Source organism: Pseudophryne corroboree, chromosome 6 (genome assembly GCF_028390025.1).
Source record: "Pseudophryne corroboree isolate aPseCor3 chromosome 6, aPseCor3.hap2, whole genome shotgun sequence".
Taxonomy (NCBI): Eukaryota; Metazoa; Chordata; class Amphibia; order Anura; family Myobatrachidae; genus Pseudophryne; species Pseudophryne corroboree.
The window spans coordinates 766,642,175-766,667,174 of record NC_086449.1 but is presented as its reverse complement, the minus strand read 5'-3'; the positions used below and the strand labels follow the sequence as shown (position 1 = coordinate 766,667,174).

Sequence of the window (25,000 nt, the reverse complement as noted above, 5' to 3'; positions counted from 1 at the left end):
ATATATATATATATATATATATACACATATACACATATATACAGGTTGAGTATCCCATATCCAAATATTCCGAAATACGGAATATTCCGAAATACGGACTTTTTTGAGTGAGATTGAAATAGTGAAACCTTTGTTTTTTGATGGCTCAATGTACACAAACTTTGTTTAATACACAAAGTTATTAAAAATATTGTATTAAATGACCTTTAGGCTGTGTGTATAAGGTGTATATGAAACATAAATTAATTGTGTGAATGTAGACACACTTTGTTTAATGCACAAAGTTATAAAAAATATTGGCTAAAATGACCTTCAGGCTGTGTGTATATGGTGTATATGTAACATAAATGCATTCTGTGCTTAGATTTAGGTCCCATCGCTATGATATCTCATTATGGTATGCAATTATTCCAAAATACGGAAAAATCCGATATCCAAAATACCTCTGGTCCCAAGCATTTTGGATAAGGGATACTCAACCTGTATATATAGATAGATAGATAGAACTTGGTGTATCAGCAATCTTGCAATAAGCAAGCACATGGCCGGACACCATTTTAACATTACTTCCTGGTTCTTCCCAGGAAGTTGCTGCCCTACAACACTCAGCCTCTAGAGGCGCCGGGGTGTTACGAATTTTACTTTCTTGGTTTTGTACAAGATGAACACGTATGCTGTAATGAAGATTTATACACACTTTATTTACGTGGTATTAAGTCACGGTACTTGCTTGTCCGTGTACATAAGAAGTAAGTCTAAAGACATAGCAGCTTCGCTGCAGAGTCCGTCGGACAAATAAGACTGCACATACGCACTATTGCCGTTCCTCGTTGGGGGAGGCTGGCGTATATACTGACTGTGAACAATTGTTATTATTGTTTTATCATTTGACAGTTTCAGAGATACCCGTCGCAGTGTGTCCTACAGTATACAGCAGTAGGGGTGTTGTTTAACCTGGTTTGGGCCGGTTTCGCCTTAACAGGGCAGTGGTTGCAGGGCAAACCAGTTCACGTTTGCCCTACAAGAAGAACACCTTACACTTCTCGCTGATCACACTTGTGAATCTACTCAATATCTAGGTACACTTTCTGTGGACGTCGGCCAGTTTAGTTCTCGCTTTTCAGCTTCACTAGTGCAGCACGACGTGCTTTTTCGCTAAGTGCTTGACAGGACTGTGTTCGTTTCTAAACGACAATAGAAACATTACCTTACGCTGCCCACATGTTTCGTCCTGTCTTGGACAAATTCCTAAATAAATAGATTCAGGATATAGTCTTTACATCTCAGTCCTTTCGGGCCCGTGCTACAGAAACAGCCACAGGCGGGTCAGATGGTAGTGAACGTGGTTTTCGATAACCTCTAATTGTCTGATTGTCGTCAATATACGGTTAAAGGCTGCCACCTACTTCCAGGGCTAGAATGAGTTTCCAGACCATCGCCGATCGTCAGTTGTGGGCATCCACAGTTGGGGGATCCGCAATTTTTGGGTTCGCAGTTTATCAGACAAAGGTTGATTGTTTTCCACCATTGCAATTTGCAAGACGGGTCTGCCTGGGTCAGAAGATAAAATCGCGGTTCTGCACACTGCCATACAAGCTCTAGTAGATGGAGCACTTTGACTGCAGTCAACAACTGAGTCACGGTCATTATTCCAGTTTGGGGTAGTTCCAAAGCTGGCTGAATCGGTCAGTCCGATACTGACCCTTCAGGTCAATCAGGGCGTCGCTTATACTACACATTCATGAATACCTGCAGTTGATGACTAGGTTGAAAATCAGTGATTCTGGATTTCAACAAGAATAGGTACTTAGACGCATCAGGCCTACTTAAGTTGGCAGTAAAAACCATTCTCGCTTTCAAGCGCTAACGTTTTGGCTTCGTATGGCGCCTAGGGTTGTCACAAGTAATGGCTATCGTGATAGCTCATCCCTGGAAGTGATAACAGTTCAGTGTTTTGCAGATCTGCTCATTAAAACTCCGTCTCAAAACTTCGTCATGCAACGGCCCTTACTAACGTACAAGGGTGTCGTTCAGCACGGTTAGATTGTTAACCTAGAGATGCATTCCGTAACAACGGACTCATGCATAGGGATAATTCCGTGATTACACGGATTTACCTGCCTGAACATACCACACAAACTGTTCGTCATCACGTACAGTTCGTACGCAAGCCACGGACAGTCTTGATCCGGTTGGCCTTTTGCCTATTGGTAAGGAGAGTGACGTCTTTCGACGCACTCTACTTCGCAAGGAGTCACTCAGGTCATTTTCACCTGGAAGTTCTTGCACGCTCCTACACAAATAGTACGGTTGTCTCTAAGGGCCAGGGTTTCACTACTCTAGTGGCTCCAAGTACATAATTTTACCGCAGGGACAATGTTCGGCGTCTGGAATTGGATAATTCTAAAGATGAACGCGAGTCTCAGAGGTTGGGGACCTGGGGTCCCAAAATGATTAACTTCACAAAACACGGAGATTTCGGTCAAACGCGCTGCGGCAAGCGGGCCACATGCTCCGTTCTCAGACTGTCCAAGTGCGGTCAGTCAACACAACGGCGATCGCATACATCACCGATCAAGGACGGAATCGAAGTCGCATGACCATGCGGCAAGTTGCTCCATGTTCATTCTGGGAGTGAACAGCTGGAAGGCAGCTTATTCCAGGACACTGAGCATTGAATTCTTAAGTGTTCCAGATGTTGGTCCAGCGGTGGAGTTACCCACAGAGGTATCTATTGGCATCTCGCAAAAAAAAAAAAAAAAAAAAAACATCCAAGTATGTGTCCATCCCAGTATGTGTCCAGTACAAGGGCTCCGAAGGCAGCAGCTGTAGATGCTCTGATGCTCTCACGATCGCGTGGCTGTACAGCGTTGTGAATCTGTTACAACGGTTGCGCTGCTTCCTCGGGTACTAAAATGGATCATACAAGACTCCATGACAGTCATACTAGTGGCGACACATTGGCCTCGGAGGCCATGATTCTTGGATCTCCGCGAACTACTCGCAGCCGATCCTTCACCGCTCTCGCCACGTCCGGACCTGTCCCACTAGGGTCAGTTCTTTTACCCCGTTTTAGCGCGGCAGCGTTTGACGGGGTGGCTGTTCAAAGCGCTCTCAAGAACGGAGGGCATTCCAGAATCTGGTATACAAACCATGTTAGGGGCTGGGAAGCCAGTACGGCAGCTCATTATCACAAGGTTTAGCGTGCCTCTATAGGTTGGTGTGACGCTCAGAAGTTTCCAACATCATTTTCAAGTTATCCCGTCTTTTAATATTTTTACAGACTGGGTTTGGTGAAGGATTATATTCTACACTCAAGGTGCAGGTCTCTGCATGTCAATTTACCTGCAAAGGTGTTTGGCTCCTTTTGCCGATTGTACACACTGTCCTGCACGGTGTCCTCAGACGACCTCCATTTATACCACCTACAGCGCCATGGGACGTGATCTGGTTTTACCACCTACAGCGCCAGGGGACGTGATGTGGTTTTAGGTTTTTTATTTACAGTCTTCATTTGTTGAATTCTTACAACAAGTGGATGTTACGTTTATCAATTGGTAAACACTTTTCTCTTAGCCTTAGCCTCTCAGCAAGGCGTGTTTTAACATAGGGTGGCTTGCATGACAAGGCCCCAAATCTGGTGTTTTATGGTCATAGGGAGGAACTTCGCACAAATTCCGTGTTCCAGTCAAAGATCGTATAATGTCATGCATCAATTAATTAATGTAGTTCCTCGGTTATCAATATGTTCGAGAACTTAAGTTACTTTGAATGGGGTACGCGCACTACGCGTTTATGTAACCCAAACAATTGTACGTAGAACAGACACATTGTTCTCTATAATGAAGTGAAGATGGCTTTACAAGCTTCCAAGCAGTCCTTATGTCATAAGTCAGGCTTAGCTTCATAATAGGCTACAACGCCTACATCAGGGTCAGACCATTCCAAACGTTCTAGTAAACGTCATAAGCGGGCTTCAACCGCCTACATCAGTGTCAGACCATTCCATACGTTCTTTGGGAACGTCAGGAGCAGCAGGTCGTGGAGTTCCTACGAAACAGCGTAGACGAGCTGCTACATGGTCATCAGTGCATGACCATCAGTGCGCATGTTGGTGCGCTTTTACAGGTTGGCTACGTTTGTGGCATCAGCATTTAGCTTTGGCCGTCTAGTGTTACAGGTGCCAAACTGCTCTCCCGCCCAAGGGGGAAACTTTGGTACGTCCCAAGAGTACTCCAGTGACCCCTAGTGGATGAAAAAGAAAATAGGATTTTGGTACTTACCAGGTAAATCCTTTTCTTTGAATCCATAGGGGGCACTGGACGCCCACCCAGAGCAGTTTACCTGTCTTGTGGTAAGGTCTGTGGATCTTAGGGTAACACTTCATCACCAATGCATTCGATGTTATGGTATCAACTGATTGTTATCAGTTCAGTTATGTGTCAACTTTAGGGTTGACCATTATATTATAATGTTATAGGTGCATATAATGTTATATGTAATTCTCTATGGTTCATCCTCTCTATCACTCCTGTTCGGCCCAGTAAAAATACTGAAGGCTCTATGGGATTATGGAGGGGATGGCCAGTTACTAATTTCAATATTTAAATATGTGCCATTTCCGGCTACGCCCAGTCCATAACCCAAGAGTACTCCAGTGCCCCCTATGGATTCAAAGAAAAGGATTTACCTGGTAAGTACCAAAATCCTATTTTTTCAATCATATGGTCAATATTGGAAATGGCTGTGTTGTGATCACTGCATATGTGTCTTGCACGTAGAAATTGAGAATAGGGAAGGCCATATTTTAAAGGTTTTGGGTGAAAACTTGCAGTATGAAGCAAAGTGTTACGATCAGTCGGTTTACTGTATAATTTTGTACTAATATGACCATCCTCCAGTTCCACTAACACATCCAGAAAATGCACTGATCTACTGTCTATGGAATGTGTAAATTTAATGGGGCTATCCGAGGTATGTGCAGAGATAAATGTATTGAACGCCTCCTCAGTACCTGTCCATATCGAGAATAAATCGTCAATATACCTGGCATAAAATTTGATTTTATCAAAGGACGAGGGAATAAACCCTCAAAGTTGAAGCACTTGCCGGTGTCAGCGTGATTTATTGGAGTGCCGCCGTTTGTATGCTATAGTTGGAGTTACCTGCACAGGACCCTAACGGAAGGCACCACTTGTGTTGTATTTACTGGGAGTGCTGTCTATTTGGAAATATAAAAAATATATATATATATATATATATATATATATATATATATATATATATATATATATATATATATATATATATATATATATATATATATGATAACAGGCGGCACTCACAGCTTGATAGACAATGTGTATTTATTTTTCTTTTTCTTTTCTTTGTTCCAACCATTAAGAAACCAGATGGGAAGGCTGACGAAAAAACTAAGCCGAAACCAGGGTTTGGTTCTGTTGTACATCTCACCAACTTGCCCGTTGCTCACTATAGTAACGAGGCAGTCACAAAGCTGGCCGAGGCATATGGCAAAGTGAAAACGTATATATTAATGAGACTGAACAATGAGGTAAATGCATTTATACTGTATGTGAGAAGTTAGTCAAGGTTTTTTGTGTAGTATTTCTTTGGCTTGAGTCATACACGTGAAGTGAGCGGTCATCTTTGCTTGTTTTGTAGGCTTTTATTGAAATGGAGAAGCTGGAAGACGCTAATACCATGGTAGAACAATGTGCGAAAGTTCCTCTAATGTTTAAAGGAAGTATAGTGAATGTAGAAATCAGTTCAAGATATAAGAATCTTGTTATAAATGTAAGTAATCGGATATTCCTACAGATAGTACGTGTGCACCCAGATCATCTTAACATCTTGTTTTCGGGATTTGTTCCCAGTTGCAAAGTACTGCGGAGCAAATTGTAATTTCTGAAACACTCTCTATGTTTATGTTGCAAATACTAGTCTATACAACACAAGTTCTGTGTTTGTTTTGTTTTTTTGTGTATATATGGTGTCTTACATCAGTGTTATGGTGTGTATTACACTGCAACAAAATGTTTTTAAAAAGGGAATAACACTAATGTTAAGCTGAAGAGGGGTGTAGTATGGAATGCCGGCGGCCAGCATACCGGCGCCGGCATCCCGACCGCCAATGAGCCCCTTGCGGGCACCGAGGGGTTGCCACGCTATCTATTCTCCATCCAGGGTGGGTGGGGGGGGGGTTCTTGGACCACCAAAAGGGAGAAAAGGTGTCGGTATGCCGGCGCTAGTATACTGTGCGCCGGGATCCCAACAGCCGGCAAACTAAATACCACCCCTGAAGAGGTAAGCCCAGCTTTTTCGTCTGGTACGAATCAGGTGTTTGAATCTTTGTCTGGAGGAACTTATAAGGAGTGCAGGAGAGGTGGGAAAAATAAAAGCAACAGACGTTTTGTATCAAAAGGGTTAGGAAAAGGAAGCCGTTGTGGTTTACAAAAGAGGTATCAAATAGCGTCAAAACAAAGATGGCCTTTAGGAAATAAAAGCATACTCAAAATAAGAAGTAGTATATAGTGGGTCATTCAGAGTTCGCTCGCTAGCAGATTTTAGCATTGCACACGCTAGGCCGCCGCCCTCTGGGAGTGTATCTTAGTTTAGCAGAATAGCGAACAAAAGCAGAATTGCTAATAGAAAATTCTTAGCAGTTTCTGAGTAGCTTGAGACTTACTCCTACACTGCGATCAGCTCAGCCCGTTTCGTTCCTGGTTTGACATCACAAACACGCCCTGCGTTCGGCCAGCCACTCCCCCGTTTCTCCAGACACTCCCGCGTTTTATCCTGGCACGCCAGCGTTTTTCCGCACACTCCCAGAAAACGGTCAGTTTCCGCCCAGAAACACCCACTTCCAGTCAATCACACTCCGATCACTTCAACGATGAATTCTTTGTTCGGACGTGAGTAAATCTAAGTTTTGAGCTAAAATACTTAGCGCATGCGCCCTGCGTACCAAGCGCATGCGCATTTTTGCCTTAATCGATCCGCTGCGAAAATCGGCAACGAGCGAACAACTCTGAATGACCCCCTAAGTCAGGAAAAAGGAGATGTGGTGGAGGGGAGAATTCCATTACCGGCGACAACGCATTTTCACGGTAAAAAGGCATGGATTGTCAGCAAATCGTGATAAATTCGCTAACGAGCCTATTCAAAAACTGGGAAAACTGTTTTGCTGTAGTTTTCCCGCAGATTTTAATACACCAACTCTGAGCAGGTGATAAACTTGGGGGAAAATCCCTATTTTAAGTTAAAAATGTCGAGATTTGGTTCTGAATGCATGGGACAATCCCCTAAATTACTAATTGACATGATGAAGGAAGCGTTAAGGGACATTGAATGGGAAATTCTGTTTCAAGTAAAAAATACTACAGAGAAATTGGATGTATAAAAATCACTGCTAATTAATAATAATAATAATAATTTTTATTTATATAGCGCTCTTTCTCCAACAGGACTCAAGGCGCTTTACAGACATCAAAAACAATGCACATGATACAGAGGATTTGAGTAATACAACAATAGACAAGCAACACAGACATAAAAGAAAACCTTGAACACACAGAAAGCATAACGCAGGATTGGTGTAGGCATTTTGGGTAATAACTTCCAAGGGTTGTGTATTCCACCCTTATAGGTACCAAGTGCAGCAGCCGTCTTGGGCGCTAAGCGTAGGATTACCCAGGGTGGAATAGTCTCCCCCTAGAAGAGATGACACAAAATGGGGGTGATTTCAGAGTCCTACAGTTTAGAGTAGGGTTCCAACAAAACCACAAGGTCCATGTATTTTTCATCCCATCCACAAGTGTACCATATGGGGCAGCCATGTTGGGCGCACTTTGAAGGTTACACTGTGGGAGGTGAGCCATACAAGGGCAAGTTCATATATGGGAAAACTGATGCTTATGTAGTAGTATGATGTACCCTGTATGTAGGGCACAATGGAAAGGTGTGCAATCAGTGGAGGTAAACATTACAGGAAAAACACATGGTGGGGTGGAAGCGAGCAATGGAGAGAAAAAAAAAACATAATAGCAGGTAACTAGTGGCAGAAGTAGAATTGGGATAACATTTTGATCAGAACTTAGTTCGGGTGGGTAGGAGAATGAGGGGGGCATACTCAGACGCAATGGGGATGTCCCTGCTGATCCTGGTCCTGGTGCTCTGCCCCCACAGTTCCCTGTTCATCTTGATGGTTAGGCCCAGGGGCAGACTTGATGTTCTCAGACAGAGAGGTGGTAAGCCTGGTCTTGGTGTTGTCATGTTTGAGGCGAGGAGAGGCCACATAAAGTTCCAGAGTTTTTAGGTTGTAATGCAGTCCTTCTGTTAATTTGTAAGTTTGTTTGACTTCTGTTTTCCTTCGGTTTAACACAGGTATAACACTGCTATTGATATTAGCTGCCACTTAATAACTAGCCACTTCATACACTAGCCACTGCAACGTCCTTATAGGCCTGACGTCCTATACTATACTGGTTAAGTAAGTCTACAAACACATGCTCTTTGTGATTAAAACCCCCTCCCCCACACAGCAACCCTCCACCAAAAGGTGATAATCAACTACCAAATGTGAAATCTAAGCCCCAGTCAATCACAAAGTTTTTGCTGACTACAGATATTAATCCACTTAACAATTTACCAAATATATCTTTTTAGCAATAAACACACAGTGATCAGCTCTCTGCTGTAGTTACCAAATATATCTTTTTAGCAATAAACACAGTGATCAGCTCTCTGCTGTAGTTACCAAATATATCTTTTTAGCAATAAACACAGTGATCAGCTCTCTGCTGTAGTTACCAAATATATCTTTTTAGCAATAAACACACAGTGATCAGCTCTCTGCTGTAGTTACCAAATATATCTTTTTAGCAATAAACACAGTGATCAGCTCTCTGCTGTAGTTACCAAATATATCTTTTTAGCAATAAACACACAGTGATCAGCTCTCTGCTGTAGTTACCAAATATATCTTTTTAGCAATAAACACACAGTGATCAGCTCTCTGCTATAGTTACCAAATATATCTTTTTAGCAATAAACACACAGTGATCAGCTCTCTGCTGTAGTTACCAAATATATCTTTTTAGCAATAAACACACAGTGATCAGCTCTCTGCTGTAGTTACCAAATATATCTTTTTAGCAATAAACACAGTGATCAGCTCTCTGCTGTAGTTACCTGTTGGTGAAAAGGAGAGACAGGAGTCAATTCCAAATATCAGTTGAAGATGCAACCAATGAAACACAGGTATAACACTGCTATTGATATTAGCTGCCACTTAATAACTAGCCACTTCATACACTAGCCACTGCAACGTCCTTATAGGCCTGACGTCCTATACTATACTCGTAAATTTATTCCCACCAGCAGCAAAAAAAGGAATGAAAATTCCAAACCAATGTGGTTTAACAAAAATATAAAGGAATTAATGGACAAAAAAACGAGCATTAGAAAAAAATACATATCTGAGGGGCATGCGGAGTCATTTCAACACTATAAGGACTGTAATAAAATATGCAAATTAAAAATAAGAGCGGCTAAAGTAGAAACTGAAAAACTAGTAGCAAAGGAAAGCAAAGTGAATCCCAATTTCTCTAACGTCCTAGAGGATGCTGGGGACTCCGTAAGGACCATGGGGAATAGACGGGCTCTGCAGGAGATAGGGCACTTTAAGAAAGCTTTGAATTCTGGGTGTGCACTGTCTCCTCCCTCTATGTCCCTCCTCCAGACCCCAGTTTTACACTGTGCCCAGAGGAAGATGGGTGCACTGCAGAGAGCTCTCCTCCTGAGTTCTTTGCATTAGAAAGCATTTTTGTTTGGATTTTTCTATTTTTACAGGGAGCACTGCTGGCAACAGGCTCCTTGCATCGAGGGACTGGGGATAGAGGAGCAGACCTACTTAAATGATAGGATCTGCTTCCTCGGTTACTGGACACCAATAGCTCCAGAGGGGGTGAACACAGGTTCGTTCTAGGCGTCCACCCCCGGAGCTACGCCGCCGTTCTCCTCACAGAGCCAGAAGAACAGAAGCAAGAAGACGTCTCAGGCGGCAGAAGCCTTCAGCGGCTTCACTGAGGTAACGCACAGCACCGCAGCTGTGCGTCATTGCTCCACACACACCTCACACACTCCGGTCACTGTATGGGTGCAGGGCCCAGGGGGGGCGCCCTGGGCAGCAATAATACCTCAAAACATGGCAAATAGATATACACATGTACAGCTGGGCACTGTACATGTGTATATAAAAGAGCCCCCGCCATTTTTACACAAATTTGAGCGGGACCGAATCCCTCGGCGGCGCTTCTTCCTCAGCACTCACCAGCGCCATTTTTCTCTCCACAGAGCGCTGAGAGGAAGCTCCCCGGACTCTCCCCTGCTTACACACGGTGAAGGGGTGTTTAAAAGAGAGTGGGGGGGGGCATATCATTGGCGGATAAGATATTATACAGCGCTGCTGGGGAAAAACATTTTGTGTTGGTCTCCAGGGTCATTGCGCTGGGGTGTGTGCTGGCATACTCTCTCTCTCCAAAGGGCCTTAAAAGGGATACTGTCTTCAGAAAAGAGTTTCCCTGTGTGTGTGAAGTGTGAACCCTACTTCCGCAAAGTCCACCGCATGACGCTGGGGCTTTCCGTGGGGGCACGTCTTCGTCTTTTCAGCCACGTCTGGGTTCTCTCACAGGTGGATCCCTGGGCAATAGATTGTTTCCCAGGGATACAGACTGGAATTCAAAGACATGCCTCCTCGACGGTTTTTCAAATCTGCTCTGCCGGCTTCTCCGTCGGAGAGGGAGCTGGTGTTCGCTGCAATTCACAAATTGTACATTCAACAGGTGATAGTCGAAGTTCCTCATCTCCAGCAAGGAGAGGGTTATTATTCATCCCTGTTTGTGGTACAGAAACCGGACAGTTCGGTCAGACCCCTTTTTAAATCTGAAATCCCTGAACCTGTACTTGAAGAGGTTCAAGTTCAAAATGGAATCGCTCAGAGCAGTCATCGCCAGCCTGGAGGGAGGGGATTTGATGGTGTCCCTGGACATAAAGTATGCGTACCTTCATGTTCCGATTTTCCCTCCTCACCAGGCGTTCCTGAGATTTGCAGTACAGGACTGTCGCTACCAATTTCAGACGTTGCCGTCTGGTCTTTCCACGGGCCCGAGAATTTTCACCAAGGTAATGGCGCAAATGATAGTGCTCCTGCGCAGGCAGGGCGTCACAATTATCCCGTACTTGGACGATCTCCTCATAAAGGCGAGATCTCGGGAGAAGTTGCTGGACAGCGTGTCTCTGTTCGTGAAGACTTTGCAGAGGCACGGCTGGATTCTCAATTTACCGAAATCCCAGCTAGTCCCTGCAACGCATCTGACCTTTTTGGGCCTGATTCTAGACACAGACCAAAAAAGAGTTTTTTTTCCAGTGGAGAAGGCTCAGGAGCTTGTAGCTCTGGCCAGGAACCTATTGAAGCCAAAAAAGGTTTCAGTGCATCATTGCACGAGGGTTCTGGGGAAGATGGTGGCTTCTTACGAGGCCATCCCCTTCGGCAGGTTCCATGCAAGGACCTTTCAATGGGACCTATTGGACTAATGATCCAGGTCCCATCTACACATGCAAAAACGGATCACCCTGTCTCCCAGGGCCTGTCTCCCAGCCTCCTGTGGTGGCTGCGCAGTGCTCACCTCCTGGAGGGTCGCAGGTTCGGCATTCAGGACTGGGTCCTGGTGACCACGAAAGCGAGCCTCCGAGGTTGGGGAGCTGTCGCACTAGGAAGAAATTTCCAGGGTCTATGGTCAATCCTAGAGACTGGTCTTCACATCAATGTCCTGGAGTTGAGGGCCATATACGACGCCCTACGCCAAGCGGAGGAATGGCTTCGGAACAAACCGGTTCTGATTCAGTCAGACAATGTCACGGCAGTGGCTCATGTAAACCGCCAAGGTGGCACAAGGAGCAGAGTGGCCATGGCAGAGGCGACCAGGATTCTACGCTGGGCGGAAGGCCATGTAAGCGCACTATCAGCAGTGTTCATCCCGGGGGTGGACAACTGGGAGGCGGACTTCCTCAGCAGGCACGACCTGCATCCGGGAGAGTGGAGACTTCATCAAGAAGTCTTCACACAGATCACGGATCGGTGGGGACTGCCTCAGATAGACATGATGGCGTCCCACCTCAACAAAAAGCTAGAGGTATTGCGCCAGGTCAAGAGACCCTCAGGCGGTTGCGGTAGACGCTCTGGTGACACCTTGGGTGTTCAGATCGGTCTGTGTTTCCTCCTCTACCTCTCATACCCAAGGTGTTGAGGATAATAAGAATAAGAAGGGTCAGAACAAACCTCATTGTTCCAGATTGGCCAAGGAGGACTTGGTATCCGTGTCTGCAAGAGTTGCTCACAGAAGATCCGTAGCCTCTTCCTCTAAGGCAGGACCTGCTGCAGCAGGGGCCCTGTCTGTTCCAAGACGTACTGCGGCTGCGTTTGACGGCATGGCGGTTGAACACCGGATCCTAGCGGAAAAAGGGATTCCGGAGGAGGTCATTCCTACCCTGATCAAGGCTAGGAAGGACGTGACGTCGAAACATTATCACCGTATATGGCGAAAATATGTTTCTTGGTGTGAGGCCAGAGCTGCTCCTACGGAGGAGTTCCAGTTGGGCCGTCTGCTTCACTTCCTTCAAACGGGAGTGAATTTGGGCCTAAAAATTAGGGTCCATAAAGGTTCAAATTTTGGCTTTATCCATTTTCTTTCAAAGAGAATTGGCTTCTCTTCCTGAAGTACAGACTTTTGTGAAGGGTGTGCTGCATATTCAGCATCCCTTTGGACCTCTGGTGGCGCCTTGGGACCTTAACGTGGTATTAAATTTCCTCAAGTCACCTTGGTTTGAGCCACAACAGTGGAGTTGAAATACCTCACTTGGAAAGTGGTCATGTTGTTGGCCTTAGCTTCTGCAAGGCGGGTTTCGGAATTGGCGGCTTTATCATATAAAAGCCCATACCTGATTTTTCACGTGGATAGGGCAGAGTTGAGGACTCGTCCTCAATTTCTGCCCAAGGTGGTCTCATCTTTTCATATGAACCAACCTATTGTCGTGCCTGTGACTACACGGGTCTTGGAGGATTCAGAGTCCCTGGATGTGATTAGGGCTTTGAAGATTTGTGTGACCAGAACAGCTAGGATCAGGAAGACCGAAGCTCTGTTTGTTCTGTATTGCAGGTTAAAACGAGCGCTAAATTATGCGTGTAGAAAGTGAGTGTGGCACCTGTAAAAAAGAATAATGATTAATACTTAAAAACTTCTGTTTACAGCTCTTTTGAGAAATTGTTAGGTTGGTGGTATCCAGATATAGATGTAAAAGTCCGGAATCTAACACTCCCTAACTTACCCACGGGGACTCCTCAGCCGTTGGTATCGCTGTGAGGGCTGTCTGTGGCCGGCTTTGTGAGTCGCGGCTCTCACCGCTGCGTCCAGCGGGAGAAGGATGTTGTAGAAAAGCCGACTGGACTCGCGTTCTTACCAATTCAAAAGACAAGAACAAACTGAAGAGGAGGAGACATAACCATTGATCTTGGATATAGTGATAAAAAAGGATTCTCAAGTTCGCTCGTGATAGGAACTTTCTTGGTGGTTCCTTTTAGGAATCCTAATGGTCCTAGATATAAAATTCTGCCTTAAAGATAATTATTCGAGACACCTTTGTGGAGCTCCTTATAGGGACTATTGATTGAGGTTCCCTTTAAAAATACTGGCAGTCAGATTTTGACGCTCTGCCTGAATAAGATATCCAGATCTTACAATCAGGACTATTTCTGATTCAGGTATCAGCCCGTATATAGAATACTTCTAGGAAAAAATACAAAAAGTATAAAGCTGATTTGACAATCACAACGCAATGAAAACCTCCTCAGTAAAACTCACAGAATGGATCCTGAGAGATTCTGGCTGTGAATGGAAGTGGCAGAGTCAAGGTTGGCGCTCCTGCTTCAAAGCAGACTATTGCTCGCTGGATCTGTAACACGATTCAGCAGGCGCATTCTTCGGCAGAATTGCCATTGCCTTAATCGGTTAAGGCCCATTCCACTAGGAAGGAGGGCTATTCTTGGGCGGCTGCCCGAGGGATCTCGGCACTACAACTGTGCCGAGCTGCTACTTGGTCGGGGTCAAACACCTTTGCAAAGTTCTATAAGTTTGATACCCTGGCTGAAGAGGACCTCCTGTTCGCTCAATCGGTGCTGCAGAGTCATCTGCACACTCCCGCCCGTTTGGGAGCTTTGGTATAATCCCCATGGTCCTTACGGAGTCCCCAGCATCCTCTAGAACGTTAGAGAAAATAAGATTTTACTTACCGTTAAATCTATTTCTCGTAGTCCGTAGAGGATGCTGGGCGCCCATCCCAAGTGCGGACTTCTTATGCAAGACTTGTATATAGTTATTGCTTACATAAGGGTTATGTTATAGTTGATCGGGTTTGAACCGAGGCTATGTTATTGTTCATACTGTTAACTGGGTAGTTTATCACAAGTTATACGGTGTGATTGGTGTGGCTGGTATGAATCTTGCCCTTAGATTTACAAAAATCCTTTCCTCGTACTGTTCATCTCCTCTGGGCACAGTTTCTCTAACTGGGGTCTGGAGGAGGGACATAGAGGGAAGAGCCAGTGCACACCCAGAATCCAAAGGTTTCTTAAAGTGCCCTATCTCCTGCGGAGCCCGTCTATTCCCCATCGTCCTTACGGAGTCCCCAGCATCCTCTACGGACTACGAGAAACAGATTTACCGGTAAGTAAATTTTTTTTTTTTTTATAAAGTACATCAACAGCAAGAGACTAAAGGAGAGTATAGGCCCTTTAAAGGACAAGCGAGGAGTCTTGATCAAAAATGATAATGACATAGCAAACAAACTAAACAAGTTTTTTTCAATGGTATTTACCAGAGGACCAAATGCTGAGTCTAACACAATCTCAACAAAGAATGTCCCACTGCTAAATGCTTATTTATGTGAGGAGGTAGTCTGTGACCGATTAATAAATCACCTGGTCCCGATGGAATTCACCCGAGGGTTCTTATGGAGCTGCACGCTGAACTAGCAAGACCTCTATTTTTGATCTTCATGGATTCGGTTAAATCGGGTATGGTTCCCAAAGACTGGCGTATAGCGGATGTAGTGCCGATTATTTAAAAAGGGGAGCAAAGCTGAACCAGGTAATTATAGACCAGTTAGTCTTACATCTATAGTGGGGAAAGTATTGGAAGGTATTCTAAGGGACAGTATTCAAAAGTTCCTTGAAGCAAATAAGATCATTAAAAGGAACCAACATGGATTTGTGAAGGACAGATCATGTCAGACCAACTTACTTGGCTTTTATGAAACGGTAAGTGCGAACCTGGATCAGGGTAAGGAGGTGGATATTATCTATTTAGACTTTGCCAAAGCTTTCAACACTACCACAAGTGTGTCTTATCTACAAGCTACAAGAAATAGGGCTTGAGAGCACAATATGTACTTGGGTCAGTAATTGGTTAGATAATAGGGGGCAGCGCGTTGTGGTCAATGGATCATTTTCAAATTGGACTAAAGTATTAAGTGGTGTGCCACAAGGGTCTGTACTTGGACCACTTTTGTTCAACATTTTTATCAACAACCCAACAGTAGGTCTAGAGAGCATGCTATCAATTTTCGCAGACGATACCAAATTGTGTAAGATTATAAATACGGAGGGGGATGCTGAGTCTCTTCAGAACGACTTAACTAAACCGGAAGCATGGGTAGCAAAATGGAGAATGAGATTCAACACAGACAAGTGTAAGGTAATGCACTGTGGGGGCAAGAACAAAAAAAACACCTACGTACTAAATGGGGTTTATATTAGGGGTTTCTGTACTGGAAAAAGACTTAGAGGTTCACATAGATAACAAATTAAGCAGCAGTACCCAAAGTAGGAGTGCAGCAAAGAAGGCTAATAAGATATTAGCATGCATAAAATGGGGAATTGATGCAAGGGGCGAGAGTATTATACTCCCGTTATATAAATCACTAGTGAGGCCTCACCTTGAATACTATGTGCAATTTTGGGCACCATATTACAAAAAGGATATCCAGGAGCTAGAAAAGGTTCAGAGGCAGGCGACCAAACTAATCAAGGGCATGGAGACGCTGGAATACGAGCAAAGGCTTGCAAGGCTAGGCATTTTTACAGTCTGCATAAGACTTGGGTCTTCTTTTAGCTTTTTTTTTTTTGTTTCAAACAGATCTTACTGATTTTTTTTTTGACTGGATAACTAACATGAAGTCAGTGTAGCTTATCTAGACTTTAGTAAGACTTATGATGCGGTCCCACATTGCTGACTGCTAAATAAACTCGAAAGCATGGGTTTGGATTCTAAGATGGTTGAATGGAATGTGGTTACAGGATAGGAAACAGTTGTAGTAAATGGAGTGCAGTCTTGGGAAGGAAAGGTTACAAGAGGAGTACCCCAGGGATCTGTACTTGGACCAGTGTGTTTTTTAAAATCTTTGTTCGGTACATTGAAAATGATATCGAACGGAAGATGTGCCTTTTTGCAGATGACACAAAGGTATGCAACAGGGTAGACACAACATGAGGGGTGAAACACATGATTGAGGATCTAGGTAGACTATAGGAATGGTCAAGAGTGTGTGGCAATTAAAGTTTAATGCCAAACAAATACAAAATCGTGCACTTGGGTCTCAAAAATCCAAAGCCTAAATATAGTATTAATGGCACTATACTGGAAACTACTGAGGAGGAAAGGGATCTAAGAGTCACTATTTCCGGTGACTTAACAACTTTCCTGGCATGATCTCATCAGATGCATCCGAACTGGGCTTTCCCTGACATGGTCAGATCTGATGCAACCTGTCATCAAGCTCTGTTCCCCTGCCTTTCCTGCCATACTGCTGATTGGTCAGCCCAGCAGCACCCCCTACCCTGTAGCTGCAGTCATTACCAGCCACTGTGGAAATGTTAAGGAGCAACCCTCGCCTTTTTTCTGGAGCCCAGAGAGGTGGTAGAGTAGAGCAGGCACCTGGAGAATGAAGTCGCAATGTTCCAATGTTTGCCAAAAAAAGATATTTTGACATTTTAATTTTATTTAAAAAAAATAATACAGTGAAATCGCCTTGGATAAGTCTTAAATATGGGTTCTTGGCCTAATTCAATAAAACTATTTCTGAGCATTGTTTTTGGAAAAAACATTAGTTAAAGGCAGGTAAGCAATGTAACAAAGCAATGAGCGAGGCAAGTCGGATGCTTTGTTGCATAGGGAGAGGAATCGGCAGTAGAAAGAAGTAATGCCTCTGTGTATATATAGTTCATTGGTACGACTTCATCTACAGTAGAATACGGTCTTCAAATCTGGAGGCTAAAAATACATTAGAAACAAAGGGCAACTAAAATGGTGCATGGCCTACTGTACATCACAAAACTTAACAGGAAAGACTAAAAACTTAATATGTTAGGGAAAGGGGGGACATGATAAAAACGTTCAAATATATCAAGGGTTTTAACAAGGTCCGGGAGGGAAACATTCTTCAAATGAAGAGAAGTATTAGAACTCGAGGACATACACTGAGACTGGAGGGGAGGGAGGTTCAGGGGAAACTTTATGAAAAATTACTTTACAGAAAGTTTAGTGGATAGATGGACTATCCTCCCATCAGAGGTGGTAGAGGCCAAGACAGTAGAGCAAAATTAAACATGCTTGGGATAGACCTAAGACTATCCTTACAAAGAAATAAGGATCAAATAGGGTTGAGGTTACCCAAAGGTGAAAAAAGGGGCAGACTAGATGGACCAAGTGGTTCTTATCTGCCGTCAAATTCTATGTTGTGTGTTTTCACTCTTCATATTCGTGCTCTTACACTGTCATGTTGCCTTACATTAAAGTACAAACAGCCACCTCTGGGAAGCATCATGTGGTGTCTAATTCTATAATCCTCACTTGCAATATCTTTTGGAGTTTTTTATTTTTTTGCTTATTGTACTCGCACATTGGGTTCATGAACAGTTTTGACCATAAAGCTGCAATCTTGTAGGTAGAACAGTGAATAATGCCCTTATTGCCCTTTTTAGATTTTTGCCATCTTTCATCCTCTTCTTTCATCTGTGTGTGTGTGTGTGTGTGTGTGTGTGTTGTTTTTTTTTTTTTTTTTAAGCAGTGTGGGGTGAATGGACATACTGGACTGTCGGCCATGTCAAATATTTTCCCTCTAGTACGATTTTCCCTCCGTTCCATTTTTACATAATTCTTATGAAACCATTTATTTGTGGTCTAAAGTATTTTTCTCATGTCCTAAAGGATGCTGGGACACATTAGTACCATCGGGTATAGAGGGGTCCTTTGGGAACCACTGGCACTTTAAGAGGTCAATAGTGTGGGCTGGCTCCTCCCTCTATGCCCCTCCTACCAGACTCAGTTTAGAAAATGTGCCCAGAGCTCTTAGGAGTTTTTCTAGTTTTGTTGTTTTTTTCTAAGAGTTAGGTACAGGAAAGCTGCTAGCAGTAGCTTTCCTGCTTTTGTGGGACTTACTGGGGGAGTAGGATCCAACTCCTGAAGTTAATGGTTCTCTATCTCTGCTGGCAGGACATGGAGCTCCTGAGGGTGCTGATCGCAAGCTTACGAGGCGACCGCTCACTCCCGCAGCACGGCCGCCACCCCCTAACAGAGCCAGAAGAAAGAAGAGTGGCAAGTACTTTGCAGGTGGCCTGGTTAGCGGGTCGCTGGCGGGAATGGCGGCACGAGGGTGGGAGCGCAGCTATGTCAGGCTGCGATCCAGGAAGGTTCAGCAACAGATTACTGTAGACGCGGCTGAGGGGCGTCATGTGCCAGCATGATCACCCTGACACTGGTAATGTAGCGAACGGGCTAATCCCACTGTTAGCATTAAATGCTCAGGCCAGTATAAACATAATGTGCGGGAAGCCGCGCTCCATCTCGGGGGGCAGGGCTTCTCCTAAGAGCAGATCCAGCACTCACGGGCCCCATTTTCTCCCTACAGAATGCTGAGACATGCTGACAGGGAGCGCTGACCCTCCACATAACTCCAGTTACTGCCGTACCGTGGTGTTGTAGACCCGGGGGCCGGGCTGTTATAACTGCTCACTGGGGTGCTGTATGGCTGACTCCTTATACTCTGACTCCTCTGATGGTACTCTGGGGGAAACGGTGTCTGACATATTTTTCCTGTGTATGTGTATTAATCCACATTACTATGTTTAAGGGCTCTTTATCGTGTGCTGCAGTGTGTATCTTCTCCTGAAGAGTCTATCCCATGTACTCAGGACTGCAATATGCTTTCCCAACCCTCTGAAGCTGAACCCCCATGGGTGGATTCTTTAAGGGGAATGATATCCCAGATTTCATCAAGGATGTCACACAGTGAGAAAGAAACGCAGTTTTTGAGTCTGTAGAGGGTTTGCAGCATTCAGCTCTTACTCCCCCCCCCCCCCCCCCCCCCCCCACATACATACCCTACAAAAGTACACTAGTCCAAATAATGCAAGTTGACACAGATACCGACTGTGATACAGGGGACGGTGATGGGTATATGCATGGGGGGGTTGCCTCCCTTGGTAAGGGGGTGCAGTTGATGACTGAAGCCATTAGGGATGTTTTGCAGAATACTGAGAAGATGCTTGAGCTGGGCCAGGAATCTTATTTTATGGATAATAAGAAATCCTCGCTCACCTTCCCGGCTTCTAGATAGCTAATTTCTTTATTTGAAAAATCCTGGGAAAACCCAGAGAAAAAATTCCAGATCCCTAAAAGAATTCTCATTGCTTTTCCTTTCCCTGCGGAGGATAGAAAGAAATGGGAAAACCCACTTATAGTAAACGCTTCTGTATCAAGATTGTATAAAAAGGTGGTTTTACCTGTCCCTGGTTCAACCGCACTAAGGGCAGGCTTTCCGCAAGATTGAGACTACGCTCAAATCTCTATACACTGCTACAGGCGTGGCTTTAAGGCCATAGTAAAGTGGTCAGGTACATTACTGGCGGATTTAGATCAGGCATTCCCAACCACGGTCCTCAAGGCACACTAACAGTGCACGTTTTGTAACCTTGCGAGCAGGGCCTTCCTACCTCTGTCTGTCTGTTTTTACCCAGTTTTGTTCTATTACTGTTCTAATTGTAAAGCGCAACGGAATATGCTGCGCTATATAAGAAACTGTTAATAAATAAAAATAGGTTTTAGTGATATCCAGGCTTCAGCACAGGTGACTTAATTAGTAGCTCAGTTATTTTGATTTAACCATCTGTGCTGCAGCCTGGGTATCACTAAAACCTGCACTGTTGGCGTGCCTTGAGGACCGTGGTTGGGAATGCCTGATTTAGATACTATGGATAGGAGTGGCATTTATTTGTTTATGCGTCGCAAACAGGATTATGCTGGGTTCATGGTTGAGGCCATGAAAGACCTTGGAATGCTGAATGCAAGGGCTACTTCCATGGCAGTCTCAGCACGCCGAGGACTCTGGCTGCGCCAATGGACTGCGGATGCAGGTCAGGCTCTGTTTGGGAACGCATTGGATGCATGGATTTCCAAGTCAACCTTTCTTCCCTCAGCAGCTCCGCCGGCTAGGAAGTCTTATCCTACGCCCGCGCTGCAGTCCTTCCGGACCGCAAAATTTTAAAAATCCAAATCTCCATCCACCTTTAGGGGTAGTTGGGGAAAATCCAAGAAACCAGCGCCAACAGGTTCTCAGGAACAGAAGCCAGGTTCTGTTTCCTAAAAATCCTCAGCATGGTGGTGGACCTCCTAGCCTGGTGATCGGGCAGGTGGGAGCAAGACTAAAAAATTTCAGTCACATTTGGGCGTCATCAGGCCTGGACCCCTGGGTGACATTGTTACCCAGGGTTACAGACCGGAGTTTCAAGAACTCCCACCTCACAGATTCTTAAAATCAGGCTTGCCAGTTTCGCTGACAAAGTGCTATCCTACAGAAAGCCACTCAAAAATTGGTCAAAACAGATGTTATTGTCCCAGTTCCATCTCACCTACACAACGGGTTATTATTCAAACCTGTTTGTGGTACCGAAACCGGGTGGTTCGTTAAGGCCGATTTTAAACCTGAAGTAATTGAACTCCTACTTAAGGGAATTCAAATTCAAGATGGAGTCTCTGAGAGCGGTGATCTCGGGTCTGGAGGAAGGGAAATTCCTAGTATCCCTGGATATCAAGGATGCGTACCTTTCGCATTTCGATCTGGACGCCTCACCAGGCTTATCTAAGATTTGCCTTGCTGGCTTGTCGCTATCCGTTCCAGGCACTGCCGTTTGGCCTCTCCACTGCACCGAGTGTGTTCACCAAGGCCATGGCAGAGATGATGCTACTCCTCCGCAGGCAAGGTGTGAACATAATTCCATATCTGGACGATCTCCTGATATAGGCATCTTCCAGTGAGAAATTGTTGCAGAGTATTGCTCTCACAACTCAACTGCTCCAGGATCATGGGTGGATCCTAAACCTCCCAAAGTCACATTTGGAACAGACAAGGAGACTGCCCTTCCTGAGGAAGATACTCGACACAGAAGTGCAGAAGGTGTTTCTACCGTTGGAGGAAGCGTTGGTGATCTTATCCATGGTGCTGGATGTCCTTAAGCCAGCCCGAGTATAGGTTCATCAGTGCATTCGCCTTCTGGGGAAGATGGTAGCCTCCTACGAGGCTCTTCGGTACGGAAGATTCCATGCGAGTTCCTTCCAACTGGATCTCCTAGACAAATTGTCGGGATCACATCTTCACATGCACCAGTGGATACGCCTGTTGTCGAAAGTCAGAATTTCGCTCCTCTGGTGGCTGCAAACTTCTCACCTACTCGAGAGCCGCAGGTTCGGGATTCAGAATTGGATCCTTCTAACCACAGATGCAAGTCCCAGAGGTTGGGGAGCAGTCACCCAAGGGGTAAATTTCAAAGGAAAGTGGTCAAGTCTGGAATACAACGGCCTTCTACAAGCGGCACATCTTCTGCAAGATCACGTCAATAGGTTCAGTCGGACAATGTGACGGCAGTGTCCTACATAAACAGACAGGGCGGAACAAAGAGCAGAGCGGCAATGTCTGAGGTAACTATCCTCCTCTGGACAGAAAAGCACGCGATGGCGATATCGGCAATCTTAATTCCGGGAATGGACAACTGGGTAGCGGACTTCCTCAGCAGACACTATCTCCATCCAGAAGATTGGGGCCTCCTCCCGGAGGTGTTCGCAGAGGTGACAAGCCGATGGGGCATACCTCAGGTGAGCATGATGGCTGCTTGTCTCAACAAGAAGCTTTGCAGGTACTGCTTCAGGTCACGAGACCCACAGGCAGTGGCGGTGGACGCACTGGTAACTCCGTGGGTGTTCCAGTCAGTGTATGTGTTCCCTCCACTTCCTCTCATCCCAAGGATTCTCAAGCTAATAAAAAGAACAAGAGTTAAGGCGATCCTCACTGCTCTGGACTGGCCAAGGAGGCCTTGGTATGCAGATCTTCTGGAGTTACTTCTGGAGGATCCGAGGCCTCTTTGCGAGAACCTCTTTAACAGGGGCAGTTTGTTTATCAATACTTACTGCGGCTACGTTTGACGGCATGGAGGTTGAACAGCAGATCTTAGCTCGGAAGGGCATTCCGAAAAAGATCATTCCTACCCTAATTCAGGCTAGGAAGGGAGTTACGTTTAAACATTGGCATCAAATTTGGAAAAAGTATGTGTCTTGGTGTGAATCCAATAAGTTTCCAACGGTGGAGTTTCAACTGGGACGGTTTCTCCTCTATATGCAGGCTGGTGTGGATGTGGTCCTACGCCTTGGGCTCCATTAAATCCAGATTTCGGCCTTGTCCATTTTCTTCCAGAAACAATTGGCTACCCTCCCTGAGGTTGACTTTCGTGAAAGGAGTTCTGCACATCCAACTTCCTCTTGTGCCTCCTACGGCACCTTGGGATCTTAATGTGGTGCTGCAGTTCCTGCAATCTGATTGGTTCGAACCTTTGCAGGAGGTGGACATTAAGTTTCTTACTTGGAAGGCGGTCACACTGTTGGCATTGGCAGTGGCTGAATTAGGGGCTTTGTCATGCAAGAGCCCCTATTTGATATTCCATGAAGATAGGGCTGAGCTCAGAACGCATCGGTAGGTTCTTCCAAAGGTTGTCAGCTTTTCATATCAACCAACCTATTATGGGGTCAGTGGCTACTGACTCCTCAATTACTACAAAGTCCTTGGATGTGGTAAAGGCTTTGAAAATTTGATTGAATAGGACGTCTCGTCACAGGAAGTCGGACGCGTTATTCATCCTTTATGATCCCAGCAAGGTTGGGTGTCCTGCCTCTAAGCAGACAATTTCTTGCTGTATCAGGTTTACTATCCAGCATGCTTATTCTACGGCAGGCTTACAGTGTCCAAAATCTGTTAAGGTCCACTCTACTCGTAAGGTGGGTTCTTCCTCAGCGGCTGCCCGGGGTGTCTCGGCTTTACAACTTTGCCGAGCAGCTACTTGGCCAGGGTCGAACACGTTTGCTAAGTTCTACAAGTTCGATACTTTGGCCTCTGAAGACTTAAAGTTTGGTCATTCTGTTCTGCAGGAACCTCAGCACTCTCCCTCCCATACTGGGAGCTTTGGTACATCCCATGGTACTAATGTGGACCCCAGCATCCTCTAGGATGTAAGATAAAATAGGATTTTAATTACCTACCGGTAAATCCTTTTCTCTAATGTCCTAGGGGATGCTGGGGACTCTGTAAGGACCATGGGGAATAGACGGGCTCCGCAGGAGACAATGGGCACTTTAAGAAAGAATTTAGATTCTGGTGTGCTCTGGCTCCTCCCTCTATGTCCCTCCTCCAGACCTCAGTTTGAATCTGTGCCCGGACGAGCTGGGTGCTGTTCAGTGAGCTCTCCTTGCTGTAAGAAAGTGTTTTGTTAGGTTTTTTATTTTCAGGGAGCTCTGCTGGCAACAGACTCCCTGCATCGTGGGACAGTGGGGAGAGAAGCAGCCCTACTCTCTGAAGCTAGGTCCTGCTTCTTAGGCTACTGGACACCATTAGCTCCAGAGGGATCGTACACAGGATCTCGCCCTCGTCGTCCGATCCCAGAGCCGCGCCGCCGTCCCCCTCGCAGAGCCGGAAGACAGAAGCCGGGTGAGTATGAGAAGCAAGAAGACTTCGAAATCGGCGGCAGAAGACTCTGTTCTTCACATGAGGTAACGCACAGAACTGCAACTGTGTGCCATTGCTCCAAACACCTCACATACTCCGGTCACTGTAAGGGCGCAGGGGGGGGGGGGGGGCGCCCTGGGCAGCATATGGACCTCTTATGGCAAAAGTACACATATATACAGTTGGGCACTGTATATATGTATGAGCCCCCGCCAAGAAAATGTATATTTAAGCGGGACAGAATCCCGCCGTCAAGGGGGCGGGGCTTCTTCCTCAGCACTCACCGTTGCCATGTTTTTTTCTCCACAGCACCGCTGAGAGGAAGCTCCCCAGCCTCTCCCCTGCAGATACACGGTAGAAGAGGGTAAAAAGAGAGGGGGGGGGGGCACATAATTAGGCGCAAAAATCAATATAAACAGCAGCTACTGTGTTAACATTAAGTTACTGTGTTATTCCTGGGTTAATAGCGCTGGGGTGTGCTGGCATACTCTCTCTGTCTCTCCAAAGGGCCTTGTGGGGGAATTGTCTTCAGATGAGCATTCCCTGAGTGTGTGGTGTGTCGGTACGTGTGTGTCGACATGTCTGAGGTAAAAGGCTCCACTAAGGAGGAGACGGAGCAAATGTGTGTGTGTGGGGTGTCTGTCGACAACGCCGACACCTGTTTGGATGTGTGTAATTAAGTGCTAAGGTGAATTTATTGCACAAAAGATTAGAGAACAGACAGGGAATCTACCCATGTCTGTCCCTATGTCGCAGAGACCTTCAGAGTCTCTCAATGCTCACTATCCAAAATAATACACAGATATCGACACGGAGTCTGACTCCA

The 25,000-nt window shown here is 45.3% G+C and overlaps 1 protein-coding gene across 1 annotated transcript in view; it reads left to right on the top strand.

Annotated features, from left to right (window-relative positions):
* The window catches only part of LOC134933420 (matrin-3-like), a 221,607-nt gene that overhangs the window by 111,248 nt on the left and 85,359 nt on the right, over nucleotides 1-25,000 (top strand). The window contains exons 10-11 of the mRNA XM_063928616.1: nucleotides 5,405-5,572; nucleotides 5,683-5,814. Of these exons, the coding sequence (XP_063784686.1) occupies nucleotides 5,405-5,572; nucleotides 5,683-5,814 (300 nt within the window). The remainder of the gene's footprint in view (nucleotides 1-5,404; nucleotides 5,573-5,682; nucleotides 5,815-25,000) is intronic.